General features: G+C 43.8%; 1 protein-coding gene across 2 annotated transcripts; it reads right to left on the reverse strand.

Moving 5' to 3' along the window:
• LOC138979833 (poly [ADP-ribose] polymerase tankyrase-like) lies at positions 1-27,588 on the reverse strand. 2 transcript variants are annotated; one of them, XM_070352583.1, is made up of 7 exons: positions 27,265-27,588; positions 14,650-15,295; positions 5,198-5,408; positions 4,839-5,024; positions 3,718-4,387; positions 1,295-3,087; positions 1-546 (listed from the first exon to the last, which is right to left on the reverse strand). In XM_070352583.1, the coding sequence occupies exons 2-6, from the start codon at positions 15,102-15,104 to the stop codon at positions 1,319-1,321; spliced, it is 3,291 nt and encodes a 1,096-aa protein (XP_070208684.1). In that variant the 5' UTR covers positions 15,105-15,295; positions 27,265-27,588; the 3' UTR covers positions 1-546; positions 1,295-1,318. The 2 variants fall into 2 exon arrangements, with proteins under 2 accessions (XP_070208684.1, XP_070208685.1); XM_070352584.1 differs by lacking the exons at positions 1-546; positions 14,650-15,295; positions 27,265-27,588 and having other exon boundaries at positions 1,057-3,087; positions 4,839-4,983; positions 5,198-5,324.

Genomic DNA, 27,588 nt, shown 5'->3' on the forward strand with positions numbered 1-27,588 from the left:
GCCCTATCTAGTTAAACTGACTCTTTCACTCTTCGCACTACACACTTCACACACACAATCTGGGAGGATACAGACTTATTATTTCCTCACAAATAACAATACAATTCTTCACATCAATACAGCAATAGCAATCACCACTCACGAACGCACAGTTCACACAGTGATATTGCAATCACTCAATACATGTGAGTACATAGTATAACAATCTTTCTTAACCATACTATCTCAATATTAGGTTATTCCACAAGAGAGGATGTTGACAGACACTCACGAGTTCGTAGTTCTCACTTCATGCCGTCCTTTACACACTCTTGTGCCACTGTACCTCCATGCCGATAGCCTACTGTTATCCATATCTCACGTTCCTCCCCGAGAAACACTACTTCGCCATTAGCGAAACTTGAAGTACTGGTACGTCTCAACGTCCAGTGTTGAGGGGGACTCCACCGTCCATCCACCTTCGCCGATGTGACTTCTTGTCCTGATCGACATCGTCACGAACTCTCCAGTGTGGGTTTCAACCCCCGGACACCGTCATGGAAACTCCTAAAGAATTAACCCAAGTCTTAATATATAACATTCTCTTAAACCATCTCTTCTTTCTAAACAGTCGTGTATCACCTCTCTCGTTCATTCTTCCCTTTCTCTCCCTCTTGGCCATATTTACTGAATACCTAACGTAATCCAAACATAATAATGATCACACTCTCATTCTCCATTCTACATTCACAACTAAACATTACACACGAACTTCTGACATCATGCCATATATGTCATTCCGTCCACAATCAATATCCAAGCTATACTTAACCCATGGATCACTTAATCCATTAATGACACTACCATACATAGCATCAACATCTTAACATAACATAAATGCATAACAACATTATTTTATGCTCAAGAAATTACCCAACAAAAACGTAATACAATCTCAACGAGAATCCTCTTAAAACCTTCACACTAGAATTTAGTGCACTTTGCATACACTAACATTTACATTCCAGCTATGTATTCAAGCTTCAATATTATACAACCCGTCTCAAGAAGGACAAGCGCAAACCAACCTCCTTGGTTTGTAGTTTGATACGCTGTAACTCTTTCGGTCTCGAAACCAGCTATATTGCTCAAACTCGTAAACACAATTCTGTTAAGCCAGGGCTATTTCCTCGTGAATCACACGAAACCCGTGATATCGCTTCTAACCTGTCTACGCATCACAATCCATTCTTTAGGGAGGATAAAATCACGACAACTTTACAAAACCCAACTTATCTCCAAATACCTTACTCACATCTTTGTGACAATGTCATAACTGTCAACGTGGCTCAGTGTCGTCATCGTGACGCAACTTCAAGTCATTTGTGAAAGGTCGCGGTTGACACTTGGGCCAGACACGTAGCAAGCTTTTCCACGTGTCGTTGTACCAGTGGGGGCAGTAGGAGGCCCGATGACGGCGATACATCTCCCCTCCACACGATGCCGCGTCCAGGGGCGTGTAACCCAGCGCGTCCTCGCTGTGCGCTAACCTCCCTTGTGACAACAAGGCGTTCGCTAGTTGAGACAAGCCTGCCGCCGCCGCGCTGTGCAGAGCGGTGACGCCAGTGACCCCAACCCACGAGGCCAGTTTGGCAAGGTCATCATTTTCATCCATTTTCCAACTGTTATTGCCCTCTGTTGAAAAATCGTGCGATAGTCCCTCCTCTGCCTTCTTCAGATCTGTTGTCTCTGCCAAAGGCTCTGCTTCATAGTCACCGTCAGTGCTGATTTCATGATTACGACGAAACTGTATGCTGTCTGTGCCTTGTGCTGGAGAAGCTGCTGGGTGTTGATAAGTGCTGAAAGCCTGGTGATGGTCCACACTCTCTGCCGGAGAGTCAGTCTTTCGTCCGTTATCATCTGCCTGGTCATCTTTAACATGAGCGTTGTCTGCAGTAGAATCCGCCCCGGAAGCTTCTTGCCTGAATTCTGCCTGAGCCTCCAGGGTTTGGTTGTTGGTTCCTTGAACTTTGCCAGGTGCGTGTCGTGGTTCATCTCTAGAAGCGTTCTGTGTTGAGCCAGTGCCGACTGTTGTGGGGAAGGGCGGTGAAGCATACAACGCGAGCAGCAGTCGCACCGTATCCATGTCGCCTTTGAGCAGGGCCAGCTCGAGCGGAGTCAACCCAAGACGGTCCGTGCTTCTCGTTGGGTCCAGAACACCAAGCAGACGACCAGTGCGCGCGACACCATCACAAAAACCCACCCGCCATCCCTCAGGATAACGCCCGGGCCTTGCGGCGTCAGATCCATGCGCAGGAGACGCAGTCGAATCAGTAGCAGCGAGAGCAGAGAAAAATGCAGCGTTACCGTGAGCTACAGAACCGAGGCTTCTAGCTTGTGAAGTGTCCGATTCAGCTGAAGGTCCAAGATAAGCCCGAGACGGAGCATGAAGAGACGCCTGGACGGGAATAGGGGCAGTTGTCGCAGGAGTAAAAAGAGTTGTAGCGACAGACTGGTGCGCAGTGGATGCAGCACTCGAGGAACAACCGGCAGGGGTAGGCTGAGAGGTCGTGAGAGCAGAAGCGACAGACGCGATGAACCTCCTCATCACGCACGACCCACGACTGACTGCAACGTGCAGAGGCGTGTCCCTAAGGGGGTCCTGCAGTGTTACTGACGCTCCGTGGCGTAACAACAGACTTACGACGTCAAGATCTGCGTCGTCCTGAGGAGAGGCGTTCTTTTCATTTCCTTCCTCCTTGTCGGTACCACAAACTCTCAGGTTCTCAACGTGTTCACAAATATCCTCCTCGCTTATACCTGTGACCAGCATTTCACTGTGGCATAGACCGCACACATACGTCTTGTTCACCGCGGCGCCCCTTTCCTCTACAAGGACGTCATCCTGGATGTTGGTGACGTAACACGTGACGTCATTATGACTGGGTTCCAGGTCCAAAGCCCGCGTGAGAGGGGTTCTCTCCATGAGGGGCAGGTTGGCGTCCATCCCTCGCAGCAGAAGTTGTCTGACCTTGCTGACGTCATTGTCTGTGACGGCAATGTGCAGTTCCACGACGTCAAGCGGACTGCAGCTCGACATGTCGGGCCCTGTGGAGTGGGTCAATACATAGGAAATGAATAAGTAAGCAGCAACGTGTGATGTGCCAAAATATACAGCTTCACAGAATAACATCTATGGAGACATTTTGCAAAGTAACAAGCACATCAAATAACACAGAGCTAATGACCGCCGTATCTGTCTGCAACAACAACAACAACAACAACAACAACAACAACAACAACAACAACAACAACAAGGGGGAAATTCAAAGCAATGAGTACTGGAGAAGAGTTAACTTCTTCCTTGATTAAATTCTTCTGTTACTTCTTCCTTCCCGTGTCAACGATTCACCATTTCAGATTTGTCCAGGCATGACATAAGATATCACCATCCCTCCATTTGGACACATACCAACAATTAACTTCCCGGCTTCATTCAGTACAGCGTGGGGATTTGTTTCTGAATTGATTTCGTAACGGACACTAGAGTCACTCTGCGACTGAATTCCTCCCAAAGTTCTCACTCTGTACAGGAGGCAGCCAGGATGTTGATTTGAGGTATTTGCCTAAGTGGAGAGATGTTCATCATTCATGTACACGCCTGAACAAATCTAAGACGGTGAGTCGAATCGTTTACGCGGGAAGTCCTGTGCCTTCAGAGTATGACTCCTATCTCACCTAGACTGATGTAGTCTCGCACAGTCTGTGGCAGACCCAGTTTGGGCAGCAGGGCCGGAAGTGACGTACCCAGCATTTCCCGCACCGCCAGGCGGCACTGGTGTCGCAGTGTTAGCGACTGTCGCACAGCCGGGCACACGCTTCTAACTGCGTGGCTTCCGTACGTGTCTGCAACGCTGCCATTCGGACCGCTCGTGCCGTCTGCTGCTGTCCCCGGGGACAGTGTGCGGTCTGGATCGTTCATAAATGTATCAGACCCTGATGTCCGTGTCGTCTCGGGGTCCGTGTCCTCACCAACTCCTTGAGTGTCTTCGTCCCCCTCTTGGGCCAGCTGGGCCAGCACGGCCCTCAGAAGGTCGGAGGTCAGGAGGTCAGAGTGCTGGAGGTAACTCACGTTGTTAGCGGTCACGAAGCTGCCGGCCAGAAGCGCCTGCAGAAAGCGAAGCTTGTGGAAGTCATCCGCCGCGCTGGAGTCGCCGGTGGTGGCACGGGGTCCACGGGGGGCTGCGGCCGTGAGGAGGAAAGCCCGACCACGCTCGCTGACGCCCCTTTGGCGCGGAGAGTGTGGCGGTGCCGGGAAGACAGGGGAGGGGGAGGCGCCGTAACGCAGCAAGCAGAGCGCCATCTCGTAGCTTCTCCGCTTCACGGCCAGTTCAAGAGGCGTGGTGCCCTGAGAAAAAAAATAAAAATAAAAAAGAGACAAAAAAGAGGAAGGGTGAAGGGGCGAAGTTAAGCGATCTCGTGTGGTTTGGAGCCAACCTACATTTTATGACCTATAATTGGTTAACAATGAAACTGTTCCATAAACTTATACCTTCCTCGTATTTGACTTCAGTCATTAGTTTTGTTTGTGGCAAAAGAGCATGCAATTTGTGGTGGACACGCCCCCCCCCTCCCGATTTCCTCATTCCTGTAAGCAGACACACATATGGTATTAGTGTAGGAATGCACAAACACACACATTCGGTTCATAATAATCACATGCCCACGCCGACGCACACACACGTAACACATGCATTCATTGACGTATCATTCGCCTTTAAAAAAAACATTGTTAAACAAATGAAATGCAAACATCCGCGTGAAAATGAGCGCCCTATGGTCAGCGTGAATGGTCATACCTTGGGGTCAACGAGGTCAGCCAGAGAGGGACGATGGTGCAGCAAGAGACTGGCTCCTGCCAAGTCGTTCTGAATCACGCGCTCATGCAGCACACGGAAGTCAGGATTCGTGGAAGCTACGTCACATCCGGCCCACAACATTCGTCTGCAGATGGACAATGCTCGTGAAATCGACTGGCCACAGACCTGCAAACACACACACACACACACACACACCCACATAGAGACGAACACAGACACACAGGCAAAGAAAGATAAACAGACAGACAGACAGACAGACACACGGACACACTGTCACACACCTACACACCCACCCAAACGTACACACACACACACACACACACACACACACACCTAACCTGCACGTTGTATGCAGAAGGCAGTGCAGAGGACAGATCTGTCTTTTTTCTGTTGTCGACGGTCATGACGTCATATCCGGGATCATCAAGCAAGATGCACACCACTTCCTGAGAACCAGCCGCGCATGCGCAGTTCAGTGGCGTGTTACCAAAGCTGTCTTGTACGTTAACGCTGGCACCATAGGCAAGCAGGATGCGTGTTGTGCTCGCCCTGCAATGTACTGACACAGCTCAACTTCAAACTGTCAACAGTAATAATAACAATAATAACAATAATATTAATAATAATTAAGTAGACGTGCAATGCCAAGGCAAATCGCCTCTCTCTCTCTCTCTCTCTCTCTCTCTCTCTCTCTCTCTCTCTCTCAGTCTCTCTCTCCCTATCTTTCTCTCTCGCTCTCTCTCTCACTCACATACACACACTAACACACGTAAATACACACACACACACACACACACACACACACACACACACACACAGACGCACACACACACACACACACACACAAACACATACCTCTTTCAGAAAGGCAACATAGGCTCAGAGAAGAAAGAAAGAAACAGTGAAAGCGTCAGCGTCAGTGAGTGTGATATGTATTTATTTACTAGAATGAATACCCGCTTCGCCGGGTAGCCGGCTTCGCCGGAAAGAAGTACTTAGAGCCGTACGCCGGCTTCGCCGGGTCCGAACTATGGACCCGCCAAGCTTAGGTCCCTCCCAGATTCGTGGAATGGGAACAGCACGAAAATGATTCAGTGGCCATAATGCCATTCCTGACCATATCGAGTCCCATCCTTGTCGACGAATGTAACGTTGTTAATCACCTTTGGAGGCGATCTCCACTCAAACAGGACTGAGCAAGTTATGGCTTCTCAAAGGAAGGCCATTACATAAAATTACACAAAAGCCGCCAGACCACATCACAAACAGAACTGAAAAATGCACAGGTGTTGCTTACATAGAGACACACACACTTACACACACACACACACAAACACAGAGAAGCCGTATCTATAGAGAGATAGATGACAGTGTATTTTTCGCGTGGCTATAAATTGATTCGACCTTTGCACTTTTACAGTGAGGATAATTTACGGGTCCAATTTACGTTCTGTACACTGCGTTGACCTTCTAAAAATAGTAACGCCGGGAATATCCGAAGACGCTCAGCGCAGTGCACAGCGCAGTGTAGTAACTTACAACTGAACGGGAAAGCCACACGAAGGAAGGGAGATAAACGCCAAACACTGGAGAAGATAAGGAAGAGTTACTTATAATGGTGAAATGAACCCAAAAACGAAAATGAGTTCAGCGCTGCGCGCTGAGAGCACGTGTTGAAATATCTCATCGATGATATTGTGTCCGGGGTGTAGCTGAATACGGTGTCCAAATTTGAAAAAGATCCACCGAGAACTTTGGCGTTGTGATGTGGTGTAGCGGCTATGGTGTGTCGGTATGGGGGCCCGGGTCGCTGAGGTGGAACCAAAATAGCTGAGGTGGAACCAAAATCGGTTCAGCGCTGCGCGCTGAGAGCACGTGTTGAAATATCGACCAGGTTGTGTCCTGTACCGGGTCAACCTGAATATGCCCACCAAATTTGAAGCAGATCCATCGAGAACTTTGGCCGTGCATCGCGCACAGACAGATACACACACACACACACAGACACACAGACACACAGACACTAGTCGTATATATATATAGATTATTGCTCATTGTTTAAATGATCATGTGATAAGTTGATTTTTTAGTAGTGAACTTATGTTCAAGTATGCTTTGTGATCGTGTGTTTGTGTTATTAGAAATGCGATGTGGTGCCAAAAGACAAATTTCCATGTTTATGTAAAATGAAAATGGACATTAAAGTTTTCTTATCTTATCTTAAAGACAGAGAGAGAGCACTTTAGACACAGATATACAAAGAATGAAAGAGAAAATTCTATGCCATAATGGACAGGAGAAATTGTCCTCACGCATTATTTGATCTTAATGTTGAGTGTTGCATTGTGCACTATTGATTGATTAAAAACAACTTTGGTCATACCAAGTGTGATACTGTATACCAATGACAAACCAAGACAATTGTTTTTTTCAGTTTTCATTTGTATAAAATGGCTACATGGATAAATGAGAAATAATCAGTTATGATTTTGAATACCAACACTATGAGTGTGACTGACAGGTCAGTGTTTGTGTGTGTGTGTGTGTGTGTGTGTGTGTGTGTGTGTGTGTGTGTGTGTGTGTGTGTGTGTGTGTGTGTGTGACGGAGTCATTGAGTTTGTGTTACTGTTTGTCGATTTCTTACAGGAGCCTTGGATAGGAATGGTACGTGGTGCCAGACAGATGTCAGAGTAGGAATGGCGATGCCAGGATAGGAATGGTGGTGCCAGACAGATACCATGGAAGAGATGGTGATGCCAGACAGATGTCAGGATAGGAATGGTGGTGCCAGACAGACAGGAGGGTAGGAATGGTGGTGCCAGACAGATAGCAGGGTAGAACTGCTTGTGCCAGAGGCAAGATGTCTTTGAGCCCCCGTCTCATTGGGTCCCCGTTTGGGCCCCCGTCTCGTTGGGCCCCCGTCTCGTTGGGTCCCCGTCTCATTGGGCCCCCGTCTCGTTGGGCCCCCAAGTCTAGATATTATGACCTTTCAGGGTCAATGTTATTAAAAGGTCAAAGGGGGATTTAGGCATGCCGGCCTTCTTGTGAGTATTACCAGTCCGTCGAAAGCTGACGAATTGAAATAATCTAAAGTAATGAGCTGCGTCTACATCCCATTACTGGATTGTGTAAATGTGTGTACAGCCGCACTCGCCAAAACGAAACACGCTTAAAGGGATCCGACACCGATCAATGCACAGCGTAGTGACGATTGCGAACAAGTTCCGTAACTCTTATCTTCCGGGCCTTTTCATGATCCCCTAAAACAAATGAGTTTGCTTGCCCTCGGCCTGTCCTTCGTCTTTTTCTTTTGCTCCTGTGTCATTATGACGTCAAACCTACAATAACGTCACGGAACACGTAAAAGAAAGTCCATGTTTCTGGTCCAAGACGTTCCACCTATTACAAGTCTCGGTCACTATGCTTGCCAAGAAACTTTCATTCTTTGTGCGTGGTTGTGAGTGCGTGTTCGTTTCTGTGTTTGCAGGTGTGTGTGTTTGTGTGTGTGTGTGTGTGTGTGTGTGTGTGTGTGTGTGTGTGTGTGTGTGTGTGTGTATGTGTGTGTGAGTATGCGTGTGTGTGTATATAATTATGTGTGTGATTGTGTGTGTGGGTGTCTGTATGTGTATATGTTTGTGTGTGAGTATGTGTATATGTGTGTGCGTGTGTGCGCGCGCGCGTGTGTGTTTGTGTGTGTGTGTGTGTGTGTGAGTGTGTAATAATTACATGTGATGAGCGTATCTTTTATGATTTTCAACAACAGAATTTCTATATCAAAGTTTTAAAACGAATAACGTTTTTGTTTCGTTGTTCTCATTAGTTTATAGATAAACCAATTACAATTTCTGAAACTGTTCTTTACAGTCCAAAGTAATAACAACTGCTCGCAAACATTATGTGCTGATGACATACACGACAGTGAAGATTGTTTGTTCAGTTTATGCTATGTTCGGGGGAATATAGCAAACACAAAAAGAGAATATTTTATGAAGTCGACATTACGCCTGCTACAAGATGTTGCTATGTTGTGATTGAAAAGGCTGTTCTTTGTTATTCGTACACAAATCCAAAACGGGTACAAATGTATATGAAATAATATGTATTTCCTTCTTCTTGGCTTATCATATATGGCTTACATCTCTTCCAAAGATGTTCCCTCAACCGTTAAAATTGTTTTGAAAAGAGGGAGAGAGAGAGAGAGAGAGAGAGAGAGAGGGAGAGGGAGAGGGAGAGGGAGAGGGAAAGAGAGAGAGAGAGAGAGAGAGAGAGAGAGAGAGAGAGAGAGAGAGAGAGAGAGAGAGAGAGAGAGAGAGAGAGAGAGAGAGAGAGAGAGAGAGAGAGAGAGAGAGAGAGAGAGAGAGAGAGAGAGAGAGAGAGAGAGAGGTAGATTTTATCGTTGCTGTATGTAGCGATGGATATGGTGCATCATTCGCAATCTCGTTTGTTGTTTTTCTTCTCACATGAAATAACCTCTTTGTGTACTCTTTTTGTACGACTTATTATGCAAATTTAAGACGGATATAGGCCTAAATGAATTGGGTTTCCCACCCAACGATTATTATCAGAAACGTGTGCGCGCGCGCGCGTGTATATGTGTGTGTGTGTGTGAATGTGTGTGTGTGTGTGTGTGTGTGTGTGTAACTGTTTGTGTATGCGTGCGTACGTGCGTCAATGCGTGCATGTGTATTTGTGCGTACGTGTATCTGTGCGTGTGTGTTTGTGCGTGAATGCGTGCGTGCGCGCGCACGTGTGTGTGTGTGTGTGTGTGTGTGTGTGTGTGTGTGTGTGTGTGTGTGTGTGTGACTATGTGTGATGCACGTGCGTGTTTTTCTAAAGGCATGTTGATATATCAACTCAATGGTAGATATACGTATACACAATTGGTTCAACTGCTTTTACCTACCACACAACATATAGATAATATAAGATGTTTGATGGGTTGTTGACAGACCAGCTTTTTTGTCGTCCGAAGGGGAGCATATCGTCTTTTGTTTCATATTTATTGACCAAGGCCTGGGGGCCCAAAGAGACGGGAGCCCAATGACACGTTTTGTTATTGCTACAAAAAAGTGTGAGGGCCCAATGAGACGGGGGCCTAAAGAGACGGGAGCCCAATGACACGTTTTGTTATTGCTACAAAAAAAGTGTGGGGGCCCAATGAGACGGGGGCCCAATGAGACAAGGGCCCAATGAGACAGGGGCCCAATGAGACGGGGGCGCAAAGGGCAAACCCCGTGCCAGACGTTAGGATAGGAATGGCGATGCCAGGATAGGAATGGTGGTGCCAGAGAGATGTTAGGATAGGAATGGTGGTGTCAGACAGATGTCAGGATAGGAATGGCGGTACCAGACAGATGCCATGGTAGGAGTGGTGGTGCCAGACAGATACCATGGTAGGAATGGTGGTGCCAGACAGATAGCAGGATAGGAATAGTGGTGCCAGACAGATAGCAGGGTAGGAATGGTGGTGCCAGACAGATAGCAGGATAGGAATGGTGGTGCCAGACAGATAACAGGGTAGGAATGGTGTTGCCAGAGAGATGGCAGGATAGGAATGGTGGTGCCAGACAGATATCAGGTTAAGAATAACGGTGCCAGACAGATACCATTGAAGGAATGATGGTGCCAGACAGATAGCAAGGTAGGAATGGTGGTGCCAGAGAGATGTCATGATAGGAATGGTAATGCCAGAGAGATGTCAGGATACGAATGGTGGTGCCAGACAGATGTCAGGTTAGGAATAGCGGTGCCAGACAGATATCATGGAAGGAATGGTGGTGCCAGACAGATAGCAGGGTAGGAATACTGGTTCCAGACCGATGCCAGGGCACCAACACACACACAAATATTGACAGGAGTGGGATTCGACAACAAGCAACAACAAAAACACACACAAAGCAAATGGCATCGTCTGTCGACTAGTCACAGAAACAAACCTGGCGAGGTATGCGTGTACTTTATACACGTGGAAGAAACCGGAACCATGCGTCTTTGTTATTGACAATATGCTTTTGGATATTGAGAAGGTCTGATATTTAGACTCGAACAAGTATAATGCGATTAGAACTATTTTGCGCGTAGTGACTTAGAGGTGCGGGTGACTACGCATGCGCAGTTACAGAGAGAAATAGTTCAGCTTCCAGCAGCGAAGAAAGATTTCGAGAATGTTTCCGAAGTCTGTGATTTTGTTACGACAGTGATCAACACCCAAGGTTCTTAAGAAAAGGTGAGTTTTTGCTGCTATGATATTCTATGAAGTGAAAAATTAGGCTAAACATTTGTTAATAATAGTTTTTCTTTCGATTTCACGTAGTCAAAACTTGACTAAATGTTTTAACATAGAGGGGGAATCGAAACGAGGGTCGTGGTGTATGTGTGTGTGTCTGTCTGTTTGTCTGTGCGTATGTGTGTGTAGAGCGATTCAGACTAAACTACTGGACCGATCTTTATGAAATTTGACATGAGAGTTCCTGGGTATGATATCCCCGGACGTTTTTTTCTTTTTTTCGACAAATACTTTTGATGACGTCATATCCGGCTTTTTGTAAAAGTTGAGGCGGCACTGTCACACCCTCATTTTTCAATTAAATTGATTGAAATTTGTGTAAAGCAATCTTCGACAAAGGCCGGACTTCGGTATTGCATTTCAGCTTGGTGGCTTAAAAATTAATTAATGACTTTGGCCATTAAAAATCTGAAAATTGTAATAATTTTTTTTTTTATATAAAACGATCCACATTTACGTTCATCTTATTTTACATCATTTCCTGATTCCAAAAACATATAAATATGTTATATTTGGATTAAAAACAAGCTCTGAAAATTAAAAATATAAAAAATTATGATCAAAATTAAATTTCCGAAATCCATTTAAAGGAACGGTAAGTGTCAATGTTTTCTTTAATTGTAAAAGTTGTATGTTCAATGGAATGGTAAATCTGAACAAAATAATTACTTTATTTTGTTTTTTAGCCAGTGAATGTGGATGCATCAAAATCTTGATAGACATTAAACAAATTCATGTTAGTGAAACTAGTACACATATTGCACCAATCTTTAGTTGAAATCGCAGGTACTTGCATGTTTCAGGTGCAAGAGATTCGACCTGATGAACTGGTGGTAACGTTCCTTCGAAGGAAACTGGAGGGGAACTACTATTGCTTTCCAGGGATCGATGATATTTCCTTAGTCCCTACATCTGATGCAACCATGATTCGTGACCCCACCTTCAATGCCAGGGGGCATTATTTCTTTTAAAATAAATTAATTAACTGCAAGTGGCAACTGTTCTATATGTAACCAATGCCTTTGGTTTATTGTCTTAACAATTGAATGAACCACTTTTGAACATTTGCATTCTTCATGTCAAACCTTATAATACATGTCTGGTTGTTCGTTTCCGAGTTACGTCGGTGATGAACTTTTCATTAATGTTTCTCTTTTTTGGGGCAAAGTTTGCTTGATTTTGTCCAGCTTTTTTCTTTCTGTTCCTGTTTTAGTGTTTGGCATTTTACCTAAGAAGAATCTGGTTGCAAAATCAGCTTCATTTAGTAAAGTTTGTGGGAAAAAGCATAACCGTTTCTTTGTTACAAAAGTGATGTTTCCATGTTACATCGGTGACCATTTTGCATTCTTTTGGGATAACTTTCTAACATTTTGTCTTAGAGCAACAAATCTTTGTATATATGCTATTGTGAAGGTTAAATGTCAATAAGACTGAATGAATGCCATGTATCAACATGTTCTGATCAGGATATCATTAATTAATTTTCATTTTTGTATTGAAATTTTGACGAATGCATGGAACTTTGAAAAAAACATTATTTTGTTGTTTGCATGTAGTCATTTCATATTGAACTCTATAATGGCTTGTGATTCAACAATAATAACTGAATAAAAGTCGTTTTCAGCCTTATAAATGCAGTTTTTTTGTCTTTTATTGTTTCCATGTTACACGGGTGATTTTGCACACATGGTCCAAATAATGCTCAATATATGGCAAACTAAAGGCAATGTTATATTTTTTCTTGTTTAAACTGAAAAGGTACACCCTGAGAAGTGTGTAAATAGTATTATCAACGTTTTCTGGGAAGATTTTACTTTTGGTGATAATGTCACAAACAGAGGACGAGATTCTGAGACGCACCCACATGCAAGGAAAGCCCACAACTTCTAAGGCGAACAACTCTGCAGAGTCTGCTGTGAAGGGCGACGGTAGTCTCCCTGTCACACTCGACCCCGTTTGAATGAACTTTGTCCCCAAAGTTCTGAACCATGGACCCGCCAAGCTTAGGTCCCTCCCAGGTGGAATGGGAACAGTACGAAAATTATTCAGTGGCCTGAACATTTCATGTCGCTGTCGACGACGCCAAATGTAACCGAGTGCCGAAACACCACAATCACCTTTGAAGGCGAAGTCCACTCAAACGGGATTGAGAATAACTTATGGCTTCTCAAAGGAAGGTCTGAACATACAGACACACCAAAGCCGCCAGACCACATCAAAAACAGAACTCTACAATCCACAGGTGTTGCCCCCACACACACACACACACACACACACACACACACACACACACACACACACACACACACACACACACACACACACACACACACAGAGAAGCCGTATATATATATGTATATCTATATCTATAAATATATAGAGATAGATGACAGTGTATTTTTCGCGTGGCTATAAATTGATTCGACCTTTTCACTTTTACAGTAAGGACAACTTACGGGTGCAAGGCAAGCGTTCTGGACAGTGCAGTGACATTCTAAAAATAGTAACGTAGTAACGGGAATATGGATTGACGCCACACGAAGGAAGGGAGATAAACGCTGAAAACACTGGAGAAGATAAGGAAGAGTTACTGGGAATGGATCCAGAGAACGCTGAGAGCACGTGTTGAAATATCTCATCGACCAGGTTATGTCCGGGGTGTACCTGAATATGGCCACCAAATTTGAAACAGATCCATCGAGAACCTTGGGCGTGCATTGCGAACACACAGACACACAGACACACAGACACACAGACACACAGACACACACACACACACACACACACACACACACACACACACACACACACAAGTCGTAAATATATATGTATATAGAGAACTAGATGATTACCGGCTTCGCCGGGAAGAAGTAGAGCCGAATACCAGGCTGCGCCTGGGACCCGGTTTTGCACGAAGGAAAGGAGATAAACGCGCAAAACACTGGAGACCTTCTAAAAATAGTAACGTGCAGTGACATTCTAAAAATAGTAACGTAGTAACGGGAATATGGATTGACGCCACACGGAGGAAGGGAGATAATCGCTGCTGAAAACACTGGAGAATATAAGGAAGAGTTACTGGTAGTGGATCCCGACAACAACAACAACACAAAAAAAAATCGGTTCAGCGCGCACAGCGCTGCGCGCCGAGAGCACGTGTTGAAATATCTCATCGATCAGGTTGTGTCCGGGGTGTAGCTGAATACGGTGTCCAAATTTGAAAAAGATCCACCGAGAACTTTGGCCGTGCATCGCGAACAGACAGACAGACAGACAGACAGACAGACACTAGTCGTATATATATATAGATAATATAATAATCGTAATAATAATAATAATGATTCCTACAAAGCTCAGAAATTAAAACGCTCAATAATCAATATTTGATCCAATATATGCGTGTGCACTGAATTCTGCGACGGCTGTATTCAGTCCCATTAGTTTCAGCATTTGGTGCACGCTTCTATCTACAGAGGAAGAGATGAATCCAGATAGCCAACCTACCTGTTCTCTTTCGCACTAACGGCCATTGGAGTCACGCCATAATGGTCGCACATATTGACGTCAGCACCCACGCGTAATAGTTGCAGCAGCATCGTATCCCGCCCAAGTCTCGCTGCCTCGTGAAGTGCACCTCGCTCGCGCCTAGTCTTAGCGTTGGGGTCAAAGTCAGCCTGCTGAAGCAACGTCATAGGTATGACGTCATCTGGGCAGTTTTCCAATGCGCACATCATAGCGGTGTGACTGCCGAGTGCAGCGTTGACGTCACCTGGGTTTTGTGAGGAGTCCAAAAAAGCCTTGAGAGCAGTGACGTCACCCTTTTTAATGACGTCATGAAGAACCCGAAGCCGGGCGACTAAATTTGAAGCCGTGTTCATGTCCTCACTTTTCGGCATCTTGTTTGAAACTGTGACTTTAGTCACCACCATGCATACGCCATACGTACGTATTATACGCATAGTATATGCATAGACCTATCTAGGTCCCTGGTATATATATCAAACAAAGTTGGTGTGGTACGGAGGCGCCGTTTGGCTGTTGGAGTCAGATGTTAGAAGGCCTATGTATCCTCGGCCTGACGTCATGTGCGACGATCCGCTGGTTCGGACGACAGCCTGTTACTGGCGTTAGAAACTACACGCACTCGTTTCTGAAAACACACAAATAACCGGCACTTATCTTATATACGTAATTGTATGCTCGTATTTTAGTTTTATGATGAGAATGATGGAACTTTATTTTAAACGCCTCTTCTTAAAAATTGTCCTTTCATCTAATACAGAGTGGTTTTCAAGTAAATAATCAACACGTTAAACAAACATAAACAGAACATAATAAACAATAACAACAACCAATCGGATGGTAAGCAAAACCTACCAGGTATGATCCAAACAAAATGATAAAATCGTTTTTGCAAGCACTATGAAACATTATACGTCTTTGCAAGACTGTAGCTGGGAAATTATCAAATGGAAATTGACAGAGAGAGAGTGAGTGAGACAGAGACAGAGAGAGAGAGAGAGAGGGAGACAGAGACAAAGAAAGAGAGCAAGAGAGAAAGAAGTGAGAGAAGAAATAGTCGCAATTACCAAAATCACCGCATAGTTATATCCACAAAACGTAAAAATAAGAAAAACACACATAAACCATAGCGCACGCGCGCACGAACGTTTGGGGAACGTAACATTGGTTATTTTTGATTTTTACTTGGATATTAGAGATTGGAGAAATTTTTAAAAGATACAAAAGTTAACACTTTACACCCAGAACGTCCTTCTCCTCGGCCATGACAATGCCAGTCTCCACAAAATGAGGACCGTAACTCGGTTACTTTGAAGTCCAAATGATTCCAGTTTTGCCTCTCGCACCCTTCAGCCCCGATCTCACTCGCTGTGATTAATTTTCTGGTTATTCCCTCTGTGAAAAAAAAGCACGGTATGGGAGACGTTCCATGTGTAAAACGCTCTGAGGCGGTTATTGTTCCAGCTCTGAGGGAGCAAGTTTACACGGTTGTCTGGGATTACTCACAACGGTAGCTGTATCAGGCAGAGTTCAGTGTTACTGTTTGCTTTTCCGAGTTCTCACCTACACGCAGACAGCTAGATGATAGAATAGATAGATATTGCAATATAGCGTGGGGAGCCTGTCCAGAATTATGCTTAGACCCAAAAAAAATGGTTACAGAAAGTTTTTTTGTTGCAACGCATTTAGATAGCCTGTCTCAACATTCCCAACGAGTTATACCGTTGGCAGCCTCTGCATAACTTTTTTATGACGGTTTGATTACGTCACATATAAAACCCCTTGTTTCTGCCAATAACGCCGCAAAATTCCACTCTACGCCGCTTCATTAGCCTACCATCATCTATAAGGAACACTTTATTAAGCCGGTGGACGGACAAGGGTCAAGTGTATGTGCAGACTAAGAAACGGTATCCATGTCCCACCCCCGTGTCACCACAGTAAGACGTAAAAGACCTTGGTCATTCTGCTATTAGTGCAGTTAGCTGATTACACCTTAACACGCGCACACCTGGTTAGCACCACTCTTGTTGCTGCAAGCTTTCATTTAGAGGAAGCTACCCGAATTTCCCAGCCCTGGGATAATAAAATAATGAAAATGAAATGAACAATAACGCATTGCAATGCGTTGTTCACGTACGGACGATAAAAGAAATACGCATTCTTTAATATGACTATACCTATTCCTATCCCTTTGTCTTCTTCAGCAGAATACTTCCTAGGACGGCTTTCATTCAAAGTCATCTACAGGTGAAGAAAAGAGTGCATAACACAATAGGCCTACCGTTTGAGGAAAACATGATGGTTACGATGTTTCACTCTCGATTTCAAAAGACGGTAGAGGCGAGTTGCAGCAGCCAACACCGCGACATTCCCCACATCCAGATGTGCACTCTAGTCCGTGTTTCCTGCAACTACACCGCTTTGTGTCACAACCACTTTTGCATGTGCAGCGAATCACCTTTAACACATCGGCTGGTGCTGCCGGCAGATCTGTTGTCACTGGAACAAGGATGCCATGCTCAAGTTTCCAGCCGTAGTCCGTGGGATCCATGGCCACTTTGAGTCCCATCCATTCTTGTACTTGCAAGTACACTCGCATGCTGTAGAATCGGGCAGCTGCTGAGGTGGGTGGCAGAGTGTGAATTTGCACAAACGTTGTTCCAACAGCTACCTTTGAACAGAAGAGTCGGTAGCGAAGTTCATCGAGACCCTCTCTGGAACTACCGTTGTAGAGCAGCACTAACGCCTTTTCACCTGCTGATAGGATATCCTCTAAGGTCGCATTGTCTTGGAGGAACACTTCAGCAAGTGTTTGCAACTGTAGGTTGTTTCTGAGTTCCTTCATCGAGGCTGCTTCTAACTCTAGAACACCGTGAAGCTGCACAGCAGTGTCCTTATTGATGCTCAGTGCGTCAACTTGGTTCACATTGAGTTCAGACTCGTAAGGGGTCGAAAGTGTTTCTGTCTGCTCATCTTGCGTGTTTTTATCTCTATTCTTTTCTGTGTCACTTTCGGGCAGTGGCAGTGGCACACGGAATATGTCAGACAGCAACAGCATAATTAGTGCTGCGTCAACAAGTATGTGTCCTCGAACGGCACGCAGCACAGCTTTCCCTTGAAGCATGTTGCTCGCTGCGTTTGGTGCGTACACAGTAGACAGCACTTCATGAAGACCCGTTTCTTCCATCAGATGGCCAATACACGCCAGGAAACTCATTTCCAGATGGAAGGGTCCAAGGCGAAGGACAATGGCCAGGCTTTAAGGTCGCTGCCATCTGGCTCACTGGAGATGATGCCAAGAGCTTTCCACTATAAGGGTTGGTCAAATGTCAACACAGGTGTCGTGTTGCTGCGCTTTGCCTGAGCACTGATGAAATGCAGGGTAGAAAATATGCACGAGGTGTCACTGGGATTCATGTCGATCATCGGCATAAATATTATGGATGACTGTCCTGGATATCTGCCCTTGTGGATGGCTTGCATGAAACCAGACCAAGATGGTCTGTCGGGTTGCAACAGCCAGCAAGCTTTCCACAGCAGATCCACCTTTGATGTTACATCTTCTACAAACACGTTTTCAAGATGTTCAAATTTCAGCTTCAGCAGGCCCTCACACGCTTGTCTGTTGTAGTACTGAATGTCAACTTTCGCTCTTTTCACTATTTCTTCTGGCTTGACGTCAGTTCTTCTTCTGATCCTGTCTGTTTTCCCGATGGTCGGAGTGACAGTGGCGATCATTCCCATTCCATGAAATGTGTTGCACCCGTCAAGTGTTGCTGTGTTGTGGTCGAGGTTGTCTGCGATATATTGGGTAAAATGGCCATCAACTTGAAACGCAACGTTGTTTTCTGAAACGGCAGCATTCATTTCATAGGTCAGAACCTCCTTGTACGATGAACAGAATCCCAGAGAATACAATGTGTCAATGAGAAACTTTGAATCAAAACAGTGATGCATTTGCACAGCTAGTCCGATCTGCAGGGGACACAGCAACAATCGTGGGCGAGATGCCTGCATAATTGCCTGTCCAATCGATGAGACTTTCACGCTGGTTTCCTTTCCACTGAAGATGTTTTCAAGAAGAATCTGTAAGGACTTTGGAACAAACTCTAATTTGGCGCCACGCGATGAAATGTCATCATCACTGGGGTACATTGCACGGTGGCTTCCGGTTGCGCGTCTGATGTCAGACTGCCCCTTCTTCGAGAGCTCCAGTGTTTTGGGTCTACAACCTTTCAAAAGTGGACCTACACCAGCTTCTCGGCCGTAGCTAGTCTACATACAGTCCCAGCGACGTACAAGACTGTTTTTTGCTCGTTTAAAGGTACTGTCTTTTGTGTGTTTTTCCGCCGATTCAATCGGCAGCGACCGGCTTCGTCCTTGTTTCAAGATGGCCGCGTATACCCAAAATTCGGACACTATCCAACCTGTTTTTGTTCAACACAAACATCTGCCTACAGAATCAGACAAGCCTTACACGGTTCATGAGATATGCAGCGCATGTGAACGAAAAACTGGACATGACACCATTCTCGGTGCACAGAGGCTCGGAGCACTATGGAGAATATACCCCAAGTCTAGGGCAACGCGATTAAAGCTTCTGCTCAACGGGGTGGCACTACGAGGGGTCACCGTGAGCTTCAGGGACAAAAATCCCTTCATCATCCAAACCCAAGATGGAGAAAAGGAGCTTAAAACAACGAAAGTTACAATTGGGAATCTCCCAATCTCATTCAGCAACAAGGAAATCCTCGCTATGATCCAAAAGGTAGGGGGGAAACCCCGCTCAGAGCTATACATGGAAAAAGATAGGGATGAAAACGGTGGGCTTACCCGTTGGTTGACCGGCCGACGTTTCATTTACGTCGAGGTTCCCGATCGTCCTCTCCCAGCAAGGGTAAACCTGGGAAACTTTAAAGCGTCCATCTACCACTTCGAACAGAAAGAAGAACGTAGAATCCAACAAGGAACGTGTGGGCGGTGCCTCACGCAGGGTCATACAGCCTCGAACTGCAGAAATGACGTCATTTGTCTTGATTGTCACAAACCGGGTCACAGAAGGGGAGACCCGCACTGCGACGCCTTCCCAAATGACACCGACACCGACAGCAATGAACCAACACAGGGGAAGAACACAGATGCCACCCCTCAGGACCAAGACGTGGATACCGGTAGCACTATCCTCGCCACTCCTATCACAACCACAACGACAGAAGCCAACCCCAACCACTCCCAGTCCGAGGACACAGGTCGAGTCAACACAACTGCCAAGACGCGGAAAAGCCGACCATGCACACAGCAGTCAACCTTGGCCTTCCCTAGGTCAAGATCTTACACACCAGGCAAGAGACTCAGGGATTCTCCCCCTGCAGACCAAAACTTAGTGAAGATGACACGCACTGACGCTGCACGTGAGAAAACAGACTCAGCCAATGTTGACAACTCTGACATAGAAAGTGTGTGCGAAGACCGTGACGAAAACACGCCGCACAGCGTGTGGGGTTGACACGTGCCTCGACCTTGTGTCTTGACCGTATGTTTTTTTTTCTTCCACCCTGGCTTGCCCCACGGACTCTGAATTTTGATCGTGATTTCAACAATATGTAATCTACCTTCGCCATGGCTTTATCAGTCTGTTCGATAAACATACATGGTTTACGGAACAGGACAAAACGCAAAACTATTTTTCATAATCTTAAAAAGAATGGATTTGATATTGTATGTTTGCAGGAAACCTACATAACAGACAGTGACGTTGAACAGTGGGAAAGGGAATGGGGAGGGAAAATCTTCCACGTTTCCTCTACCAGCCATAGTCTTGGACAAGTCATTTTAGTGAAAAAATCCTTTCCTTATGACGTTGCATGTGTTGTAAAATCTAAAAGAGTGCTTGAATTGGAAATCCACGCAGATGAAGAAAGTATATATATTTTTAACGTCTACAGTCCAAATGAAGTTCATGAGAAAAGGCTTTTTTACGAATTCCTCTCCAACTGTCTAAATGAGCGAATTTATGAGAAAAAAATTGTCTGTGGAGATTTTAATTGTGTACTTGATAATCAATTAGATATCATAAGCGGCGGAAAGCATAACAACACAGATGTTGAAATGTTTAAGACGATGTTGACTAAATGTGCATTAAACGATTTGTGGCGTTTGGCACATGGAGACGACAAGGAGTTTACATGGTACCGGAAAACTCCTTTCATAGCAAGAAGATTGGATTATATACTTGTGTCGGATAACATTTTAAATCGTGCACATGAGTGCGAAATTCAATCCGTTGCCCAGAGCGACCATAGAATGGTTAGAATGAAATACAGTCTGACTCATATGGAGAGAGGCCCGTCATACTGGAAATTTAACGACAGTTTATTGAAAGATAGAGTGTTTGTTGAAGGTTTAAACACCTTTTTGGAGAATTATGACAACGAGTATCTTGATTTTGATTCACAAGTTAAATGGGACCTATGTAAAATAAAAATTAAAGAATTTTCTATTGACTATAGTAAATGTAAAAAACGGCAAACAGTTGTAGACCAACAACAAATGCAAAAGGATTTGAATCAATTAGATAAACAGATATCCATGCACCCTGAAAATTCAACATTTATTGTTGAAAAGGAAAAATTAAAAGCAAAGTTGGAAATATATGATATTCAAAAGGCAAAGAGTGCTCAAATTCGATCCCGTGAAAAATATATCGAAGAAGGTGAAAAGAATACAAAATATTTTCTAAATATGGAAAAAGTGAAAGCTAATTTAAAATTTATGGACAGATTAATTGATGAAAATGGCTCTCAGATAACGACGCAAAAAGGTATTTTACAGGAGCAAGTGAGATTTTACAATAACGTGTTTGATAAAAATGGGAATTTTGTTGAGGAGGATGCTGAAAGTAAAGTTTTTAATTTAAATATTCCTCAGTTAAATGACGAACACAAATATGTTTTGGAAACTGATTTTACCGTGTTAGAAATCGGCAGGGCGCTGTATCTATTAAAAAATGGGGGGGGGGGGTACATTGCACGGGATGTCGGCACTGCTCTTATGTCATTCTTTAGCAGTTCTGCAGCGGTTTTGAGAATCAGCTCTTTCTGTGCATCCTCATCTTTGACCTTTTTTGCATAAAAGTTATGAAGACTTGAAGAGGCTGTCTTCCTGAATGTTACGACATTTGACTTGCCGTTGACTTCCGTGACGATGAGCTGCTCACCAAAATAATTTTGAAGTTCTTGTTTCATCGTCGGGTGGCTATAACCATCATCTGTAAACTCCTTCATTTTGATAATCAGGTCGTTCACTGTTATCTGTTCGTTTTCATTTTGAACCAGGTAGGTAGCAACTTTCTCCAACGCTTCAGCTTTCCTCTCATTTTTCGGTCGACCAAGTTTCACCTGTTTGTTGACTTGATGCGACTGAGTAAACTGTAGTGGTCTTTTCCTGCTCCGAAAGCAAAGACTACAGTTTTGATGGTAGACTGCATCAGCAGCTGGCAAATCTGATACAAACTCCAGTCTGCTTCGTACAATGTCTGCCCATTCATCACAGCGCTGCGAACAAACTTGAAAAATTGTGCGTTCAAAGTCAAGTGTCCTAACTGGATACACTTTGGGATGAGAGCGCGAGTCAAGGTTTGCTTCCTTGCCGCAAAAAAGGCAACATTTAGCAAAGTCAAAACATTATTACTGTGAGCACAAATTCTGTGCTAGACTGATTTGATAAAGCGTTCTATTTTTCTGCTTTCTTCTTCAAAACGCTCTGAATGTTACGTGCATTCGTGTAATTGCGACAACAAACCTCGTGCACTGCTTCACCTTCTGATAGACAAACGGCATCACCACGTTCCAGACTAGCCTTGTTTATGGTATAGATCTCTTCCTCTGTCTGTTGGCACAACAGTCTTCTCTCCAAGGTTGAGCGGATCACCACACAAAACACACAGCGCCATGGTTTGTAATTGGAACAAAAGCTGCAAAATAAATTAAACTGAGTATGAGTCATTCTGTGTTATATCACTTTAGACATTTAATCTGGCAGGGAATCACACACACACACACACACACACACACACACACACACACACACACACACTCACACTGCATACACGCACGCACCGTCACACACACAAACGCACACAAACGCACACGCACACAGACTCGCACGCCCAGTTCTCAACAAGGCAACGTTAGAATATGTGCACATCCTAGATACTGGGTCACAACTATGGGACATGGACACCAGGAAAAAAAGTAGGACTGAATTGAGTGAAATACTCTTTTTTAAGTGCAAAAGACATGCCTGTATCTTTTTCTGTCAAAGAGAGGACCTTTCATATCGGGGTTTCTTTAGAAATGACAATTAGACACATGCAGTACGCTCTATGTCGTGGGTTACATGGTTTCCACTTTAGGCTTCAATATCCCACAGGAAAGAACTTTAGCTCAGTTATTGCATGTGGCATGTGGACAACATTGATAAATAAATATGCAAACATGAAAGTTTGAAATTACAAGTTTCCATAAGTTAACTAGATCGAAGTAGAAAGTGGAAACCGTAACCCACGCAATTTCCAGGTGCAAAAGTTTTTCTTGTAGGTCAAATGTAGCAACTAGCCTTTTGGGCACCCTTTTGGGTTTTAATACATGATAGAAAGATTTAAGTGAGCAAAAAGTTTTCGATCTGTGCTCACTGGGTTTATGTGTATAGAGATAATACTGTCGTGAGTTACATGGAAACCATAGTTTGTAATGTCTTTTATTTCCAAAGAAAAGAACTAAAACTTGATTATTGCAATTTGCATGTGGACAACATTGATAAATAAATATGCAAACATGAAAGTTTGAAATTACAAGTTTCCATAAGTTAACTAGATCGAAGTAGAAAGTGGAAACCGTAACCCACGCAATTTCCAGGCGCAAAAGTTTTTTTTGTAGGTCAAATGTAGCAACTAGCCTTTTGGGCACCCTTTTGGGTTTTAATACATGATAGAAAGATTTAAGTGAGCAAAAAGTTTTCGATCTGTGCTCACTGGGTTTATGTGTATAGAGATAATACTGTCGTGAGTTTCATGGAAACCATAGTTCGTAATGTCTTTTATTTCCAAAGAAAAGAACTAAAACTTGATTATTGCATGTGGACTACATAGATATATAACTATGCATGCATGAAAGTTTGAAATTTTCAAGTTTCCATAAGCGACAATCCTAAATGAGAGAATTAATCGATTGTCGATCGTGCGTTGCAGAAGAATCGAAAATTTCATAATGGCGCCGATCATGAGAACACATGTGCTGCTCAAACTTTGCACCAGATCAAGCTTTAATCAGCAAAATATCGCAAAATTCGTCGATGAATATATGCTACAATTGTCAAAAAAGATTTTACAGGTCTCAAACAGTGAAGATACAGCGTGGTCTGTCGTGAGTTACGTCTCAAAAACCGGAAACGAATACGATTGGGTGGATAAATTCTCATTGTCTATTCACATGACCGGGTCAAACGTCATGAATGGAACTTTCCACGGTGTTCCCGCGATCTCACAACGCGTGTGTGATAGGCAATGCGGGATTTGTCGTCTGCTGTGGCCATGCTTTCGTGGGTTACAGATGGAAACGAAACAAGGGTGGGGTACATTCAAGCGCGATTATAAGCTGAAATAAATTTGTTTCCTACCGTAGTGCTGTGTTTTGAAAACCTAAATGTTGTTGAAATAAATAAATAATGACTTTGAATAACTTTGAGGTTTCCTTTGTTCAGCAGATCGCATTTTTTGATGAAGTTGAAACCGGAAACGACGGTAACCCACGATTACGTGTTTTCTTTGCCGATCAAACTCCCAGAAGAAGAAAAATAGATGTAATTCTTGAGTGTGTATGTCGAGAATAATCCTTCAGCTGACCCATAAACATCACAATAAAATTCACAGAGCTTTATTCTCCATTGTGTACAGCTGCAACACAGACTGGTGTATTTTTGTCCCAGTTTTAGGTGCTGTTTTGGGGGCATTTTGGCTAAAAATTAAATCGTTTAAAACCCACAGCAATGTTTGGAAACCCAAACTTGGTTGTTACAGTAAGTCAAATCCATCCCCTTTGACATCAAAGCATCCCCTTTGTCATCCATTGCTCAGAGATATTGTGACAGTCATTCAAAGTTGACAACCCATAGTATTTCCCAGTATCTAGGACGTGCACATATACATGTAGCTAAATTACCTCATTGTTTGATCATGAGAAGTACAATAATGTCTTTTTTCCGGTGAATCTATTTTATACACAACACTGTCTCAGCAGCTTTAGATCTGTTTCGCGAGCCATACTTGTGACCTAAAAAAACATTAGCGCCGGCGTGAAGGTGAAGGTCGGCTTAAACAATTCGGTCCTATTTACAGTAAAATACAGATATTTAGCTACTGCTGATTATCATCCTCTTGCGCATTCCAAGAAAAGTAGTCAACTAGATCATTTTTATAAAGAAAAAGACAAAAAAAGGAATTAAAAACATATATTCGAGCGAACACTGCAGCGTATTACAGACTGTCAAAGCATCGTCTGCTGCAGTATCAAATCGATCGCTTCCAATCGTTTATTTGTCCTATAACAAAGTAAAACCTCGGAAATATTCATTGATATTGCAAGTGTTTAGTGGCAACTTTTTAATTCAAACTATAAATCGCACAAAAAAGACGAAATACTTTACTTACCAAAGATTTGTTGACGTGCAGAGTTCTGCTTCAAATGCTCGCGCAAAACGAAGTTGTAGTTGTCTCCCATGGTAAACAAATCACCCAAGCTATGGCTGGCCAGTGAGGGCACATTAAATTCTACCGTTTTTCAACTTGAAAATTCTCCATTATGCAGAGGCGTACATAGGTATAACATGATGCAATTGTTAGATCTACATTCACTTTACCATTTCCATTCGATATCATTTCTGTAACCATTTTTTTTACCCCTTTTGCCCCGTTCCCCAGGTTAATAATCGATACGTTATGGTAAAATATGCGTGTTGTTTCGTGCATTTTCGTGATTATTCTTGACACAGACCAACACAGACCATACAAGCTATAATAGGGAGCTAAAGCAATGCAAACACAATGTTTTGCGTAAAACAAAAAGGTACGAACTGGTCCTACATTTCTCTCAAAATTAATTAAGTCCTTTAGAGGATGTTCCAACTCTAAGCAAACGGGGAAATGGGCGGAGCTTAGTTTGTTCCAGCTCTGAGGCGATTTGAATAACGGACAAAATAAGGCCCATAGAGATTAAATATTTGCTCCTGCTAATTAAAAGAATGTAATTTGAACACTCCCATTCAGTGGGTTGCATGAAAGTGGTGATATATGCATGTTATATGGGGTAAAAGGATCGTTCCAGCTGATCTGAGGTATTTAATCGGGTAAACGTTCCAGCTCTGAGCAAATCTTGAAAAAAAAGTTTCAACTCTGAGTAAATCTTATTTGACTATATAAAGGCCGGGAAGCAAGCGGTTAAAAAAAAGGCGTCGACAGAGCCAATGAATACGATTGTAGATCATATACCAGTGCTTACTCTAAATAGCATTTACAATGTGTGCTACTTATGCAAGTATATAGAATTATATAGTATCTCACACAGTGTTCACAACTGAGTGGTTACAAAAAGTATGTCTACATTGGAACGCTTCGAACTAGTCTAGAGTTGAACGTTAGCAACAAACAGCATGACAATACACATGCAGGTAATGATGGGTAATTCCCTGTTTCTGCAGTGTCTGTGGGTGGTGAAACAAAGCGACAAGCCGGCCTGGTAAGACCATTAAACGCATACATAGTACACATGAGTGACAGCTGGACTGATCGTGTTTCATGTGGCAGTTCAGTCATACTGCCACACGCAAAGTATAACGCATAGCACTGTCTGTCGCGGTATGGCTAATTTCCGACTGACAGCATTTCACGTGATGATTTTTTTTCGGCCCAACGGCTATGAAGCATGATAATTATATGAAAGGGACTGGGAATTTTACGCGTGTTTGGTGGCCTATTTCAGTGACAACTCAAATCGTCGGTGCGAGCCAAACTTTCTCAGTAACACGTCCCTTTTACTCAACAAATGAGTAATGAAATAATAATAATAATAATAATAATAATAAAAATAGAAATAATAATAATGATAATAATAATCATACTAATAATGACAGCTTATATAGCGCGAACCTCAGTAATCTATAGATGCTCTCCTATGACTATGACTATTGACTATGAATAAAAGCATACCTGATGTTACAGTCACCCAAACAAACTGCAGACTACACACAGCGACATTAAGTTTACACACGGCCCGAACGGACATCACAATTCAAAAGTCATAATAAAAACAGCTGCGACATGTCTTTGCATAACACCAATTCACGGCGCTGGGTTTCATACCATTTTGGTCCTCTCCCCAACAACGTCAACTGTCACCTCCTCTGCCAGTCCGTGTGTACTACCGCGTGTACACCTGATGGTGTCAATATATGCATGTATGCGTACGAGTATGTATGCATGTGTGTGTGTGTGTGTGTGTGAAGTGTGGTGTGAGTGTGTGTGTGTTAGTGTAGGCGACATACCAGGCCGCGAGGCCACACGGTCAGTGTCCGAGGTGCGGACAAAGGACAGCGCAGTGTTGACCAGGCGGTGGTTTCCTTCCATCACTGACGGTGTCCTACCATCACACGTCGACCCGCTGTACTGCATCAGGGGATCCAAACAACCGTCAAGTGAACCAGAGATTTCACTTGATGGCGCGGCATCGTACAATAGTTGATCGTAGCGCAGGTCACAGACAAGACTGGTCTCTATACGCTATAGGCTATGGCGTTAAATCTCTCACCGCGACGGGTCCTTCACAGTACACATGTACAGTATTAGAAAGGAAATTCACCGACTCCTCG

The sequence above is a fragment of the Littorina saxatilis genome, linkage group LG11, assembly GCF_037325665.1.
Source record: "Littorina saxatilis isolate snail1 linkage group LG11, US_GU_Lsax_2.0, whole genome shotgun sequence".
NCBI classification, from domain to species: Eukaryota; Metazoa; Mollusca; class Gastropoda; order Littorinimorpha; family Littorinidae; genus Littorina; species Littorina saxatilis.

What these genes read in the sequence shown, in the direction of transcription:
- LOC138979833 (XM_070352583.1), bottom strand. Translation starts at nt 15,104, where the DNA reads ATGCGTATAATACGTACGTATGGCGTATGCATGGTGGTGACTAAAGTC. An exon ending in CTGACCTCGTTGACCCCAAG is followed by an intron (nt 4,388 to 4,838) that starts GTATGACCATTC and finishes TTTTTTTCTCAG; the next exon opens with GGCACCACGCCTCTTGAACT. An exon ending in GCGAGACTACATCAGTCTAG is followed by an intron (nt 3,088 to 3,717) that starts GTGAGATAGGAG and finishes CCCACTCCACAG; the next exon opens with GGCCCGACATGTCGAGCTGC.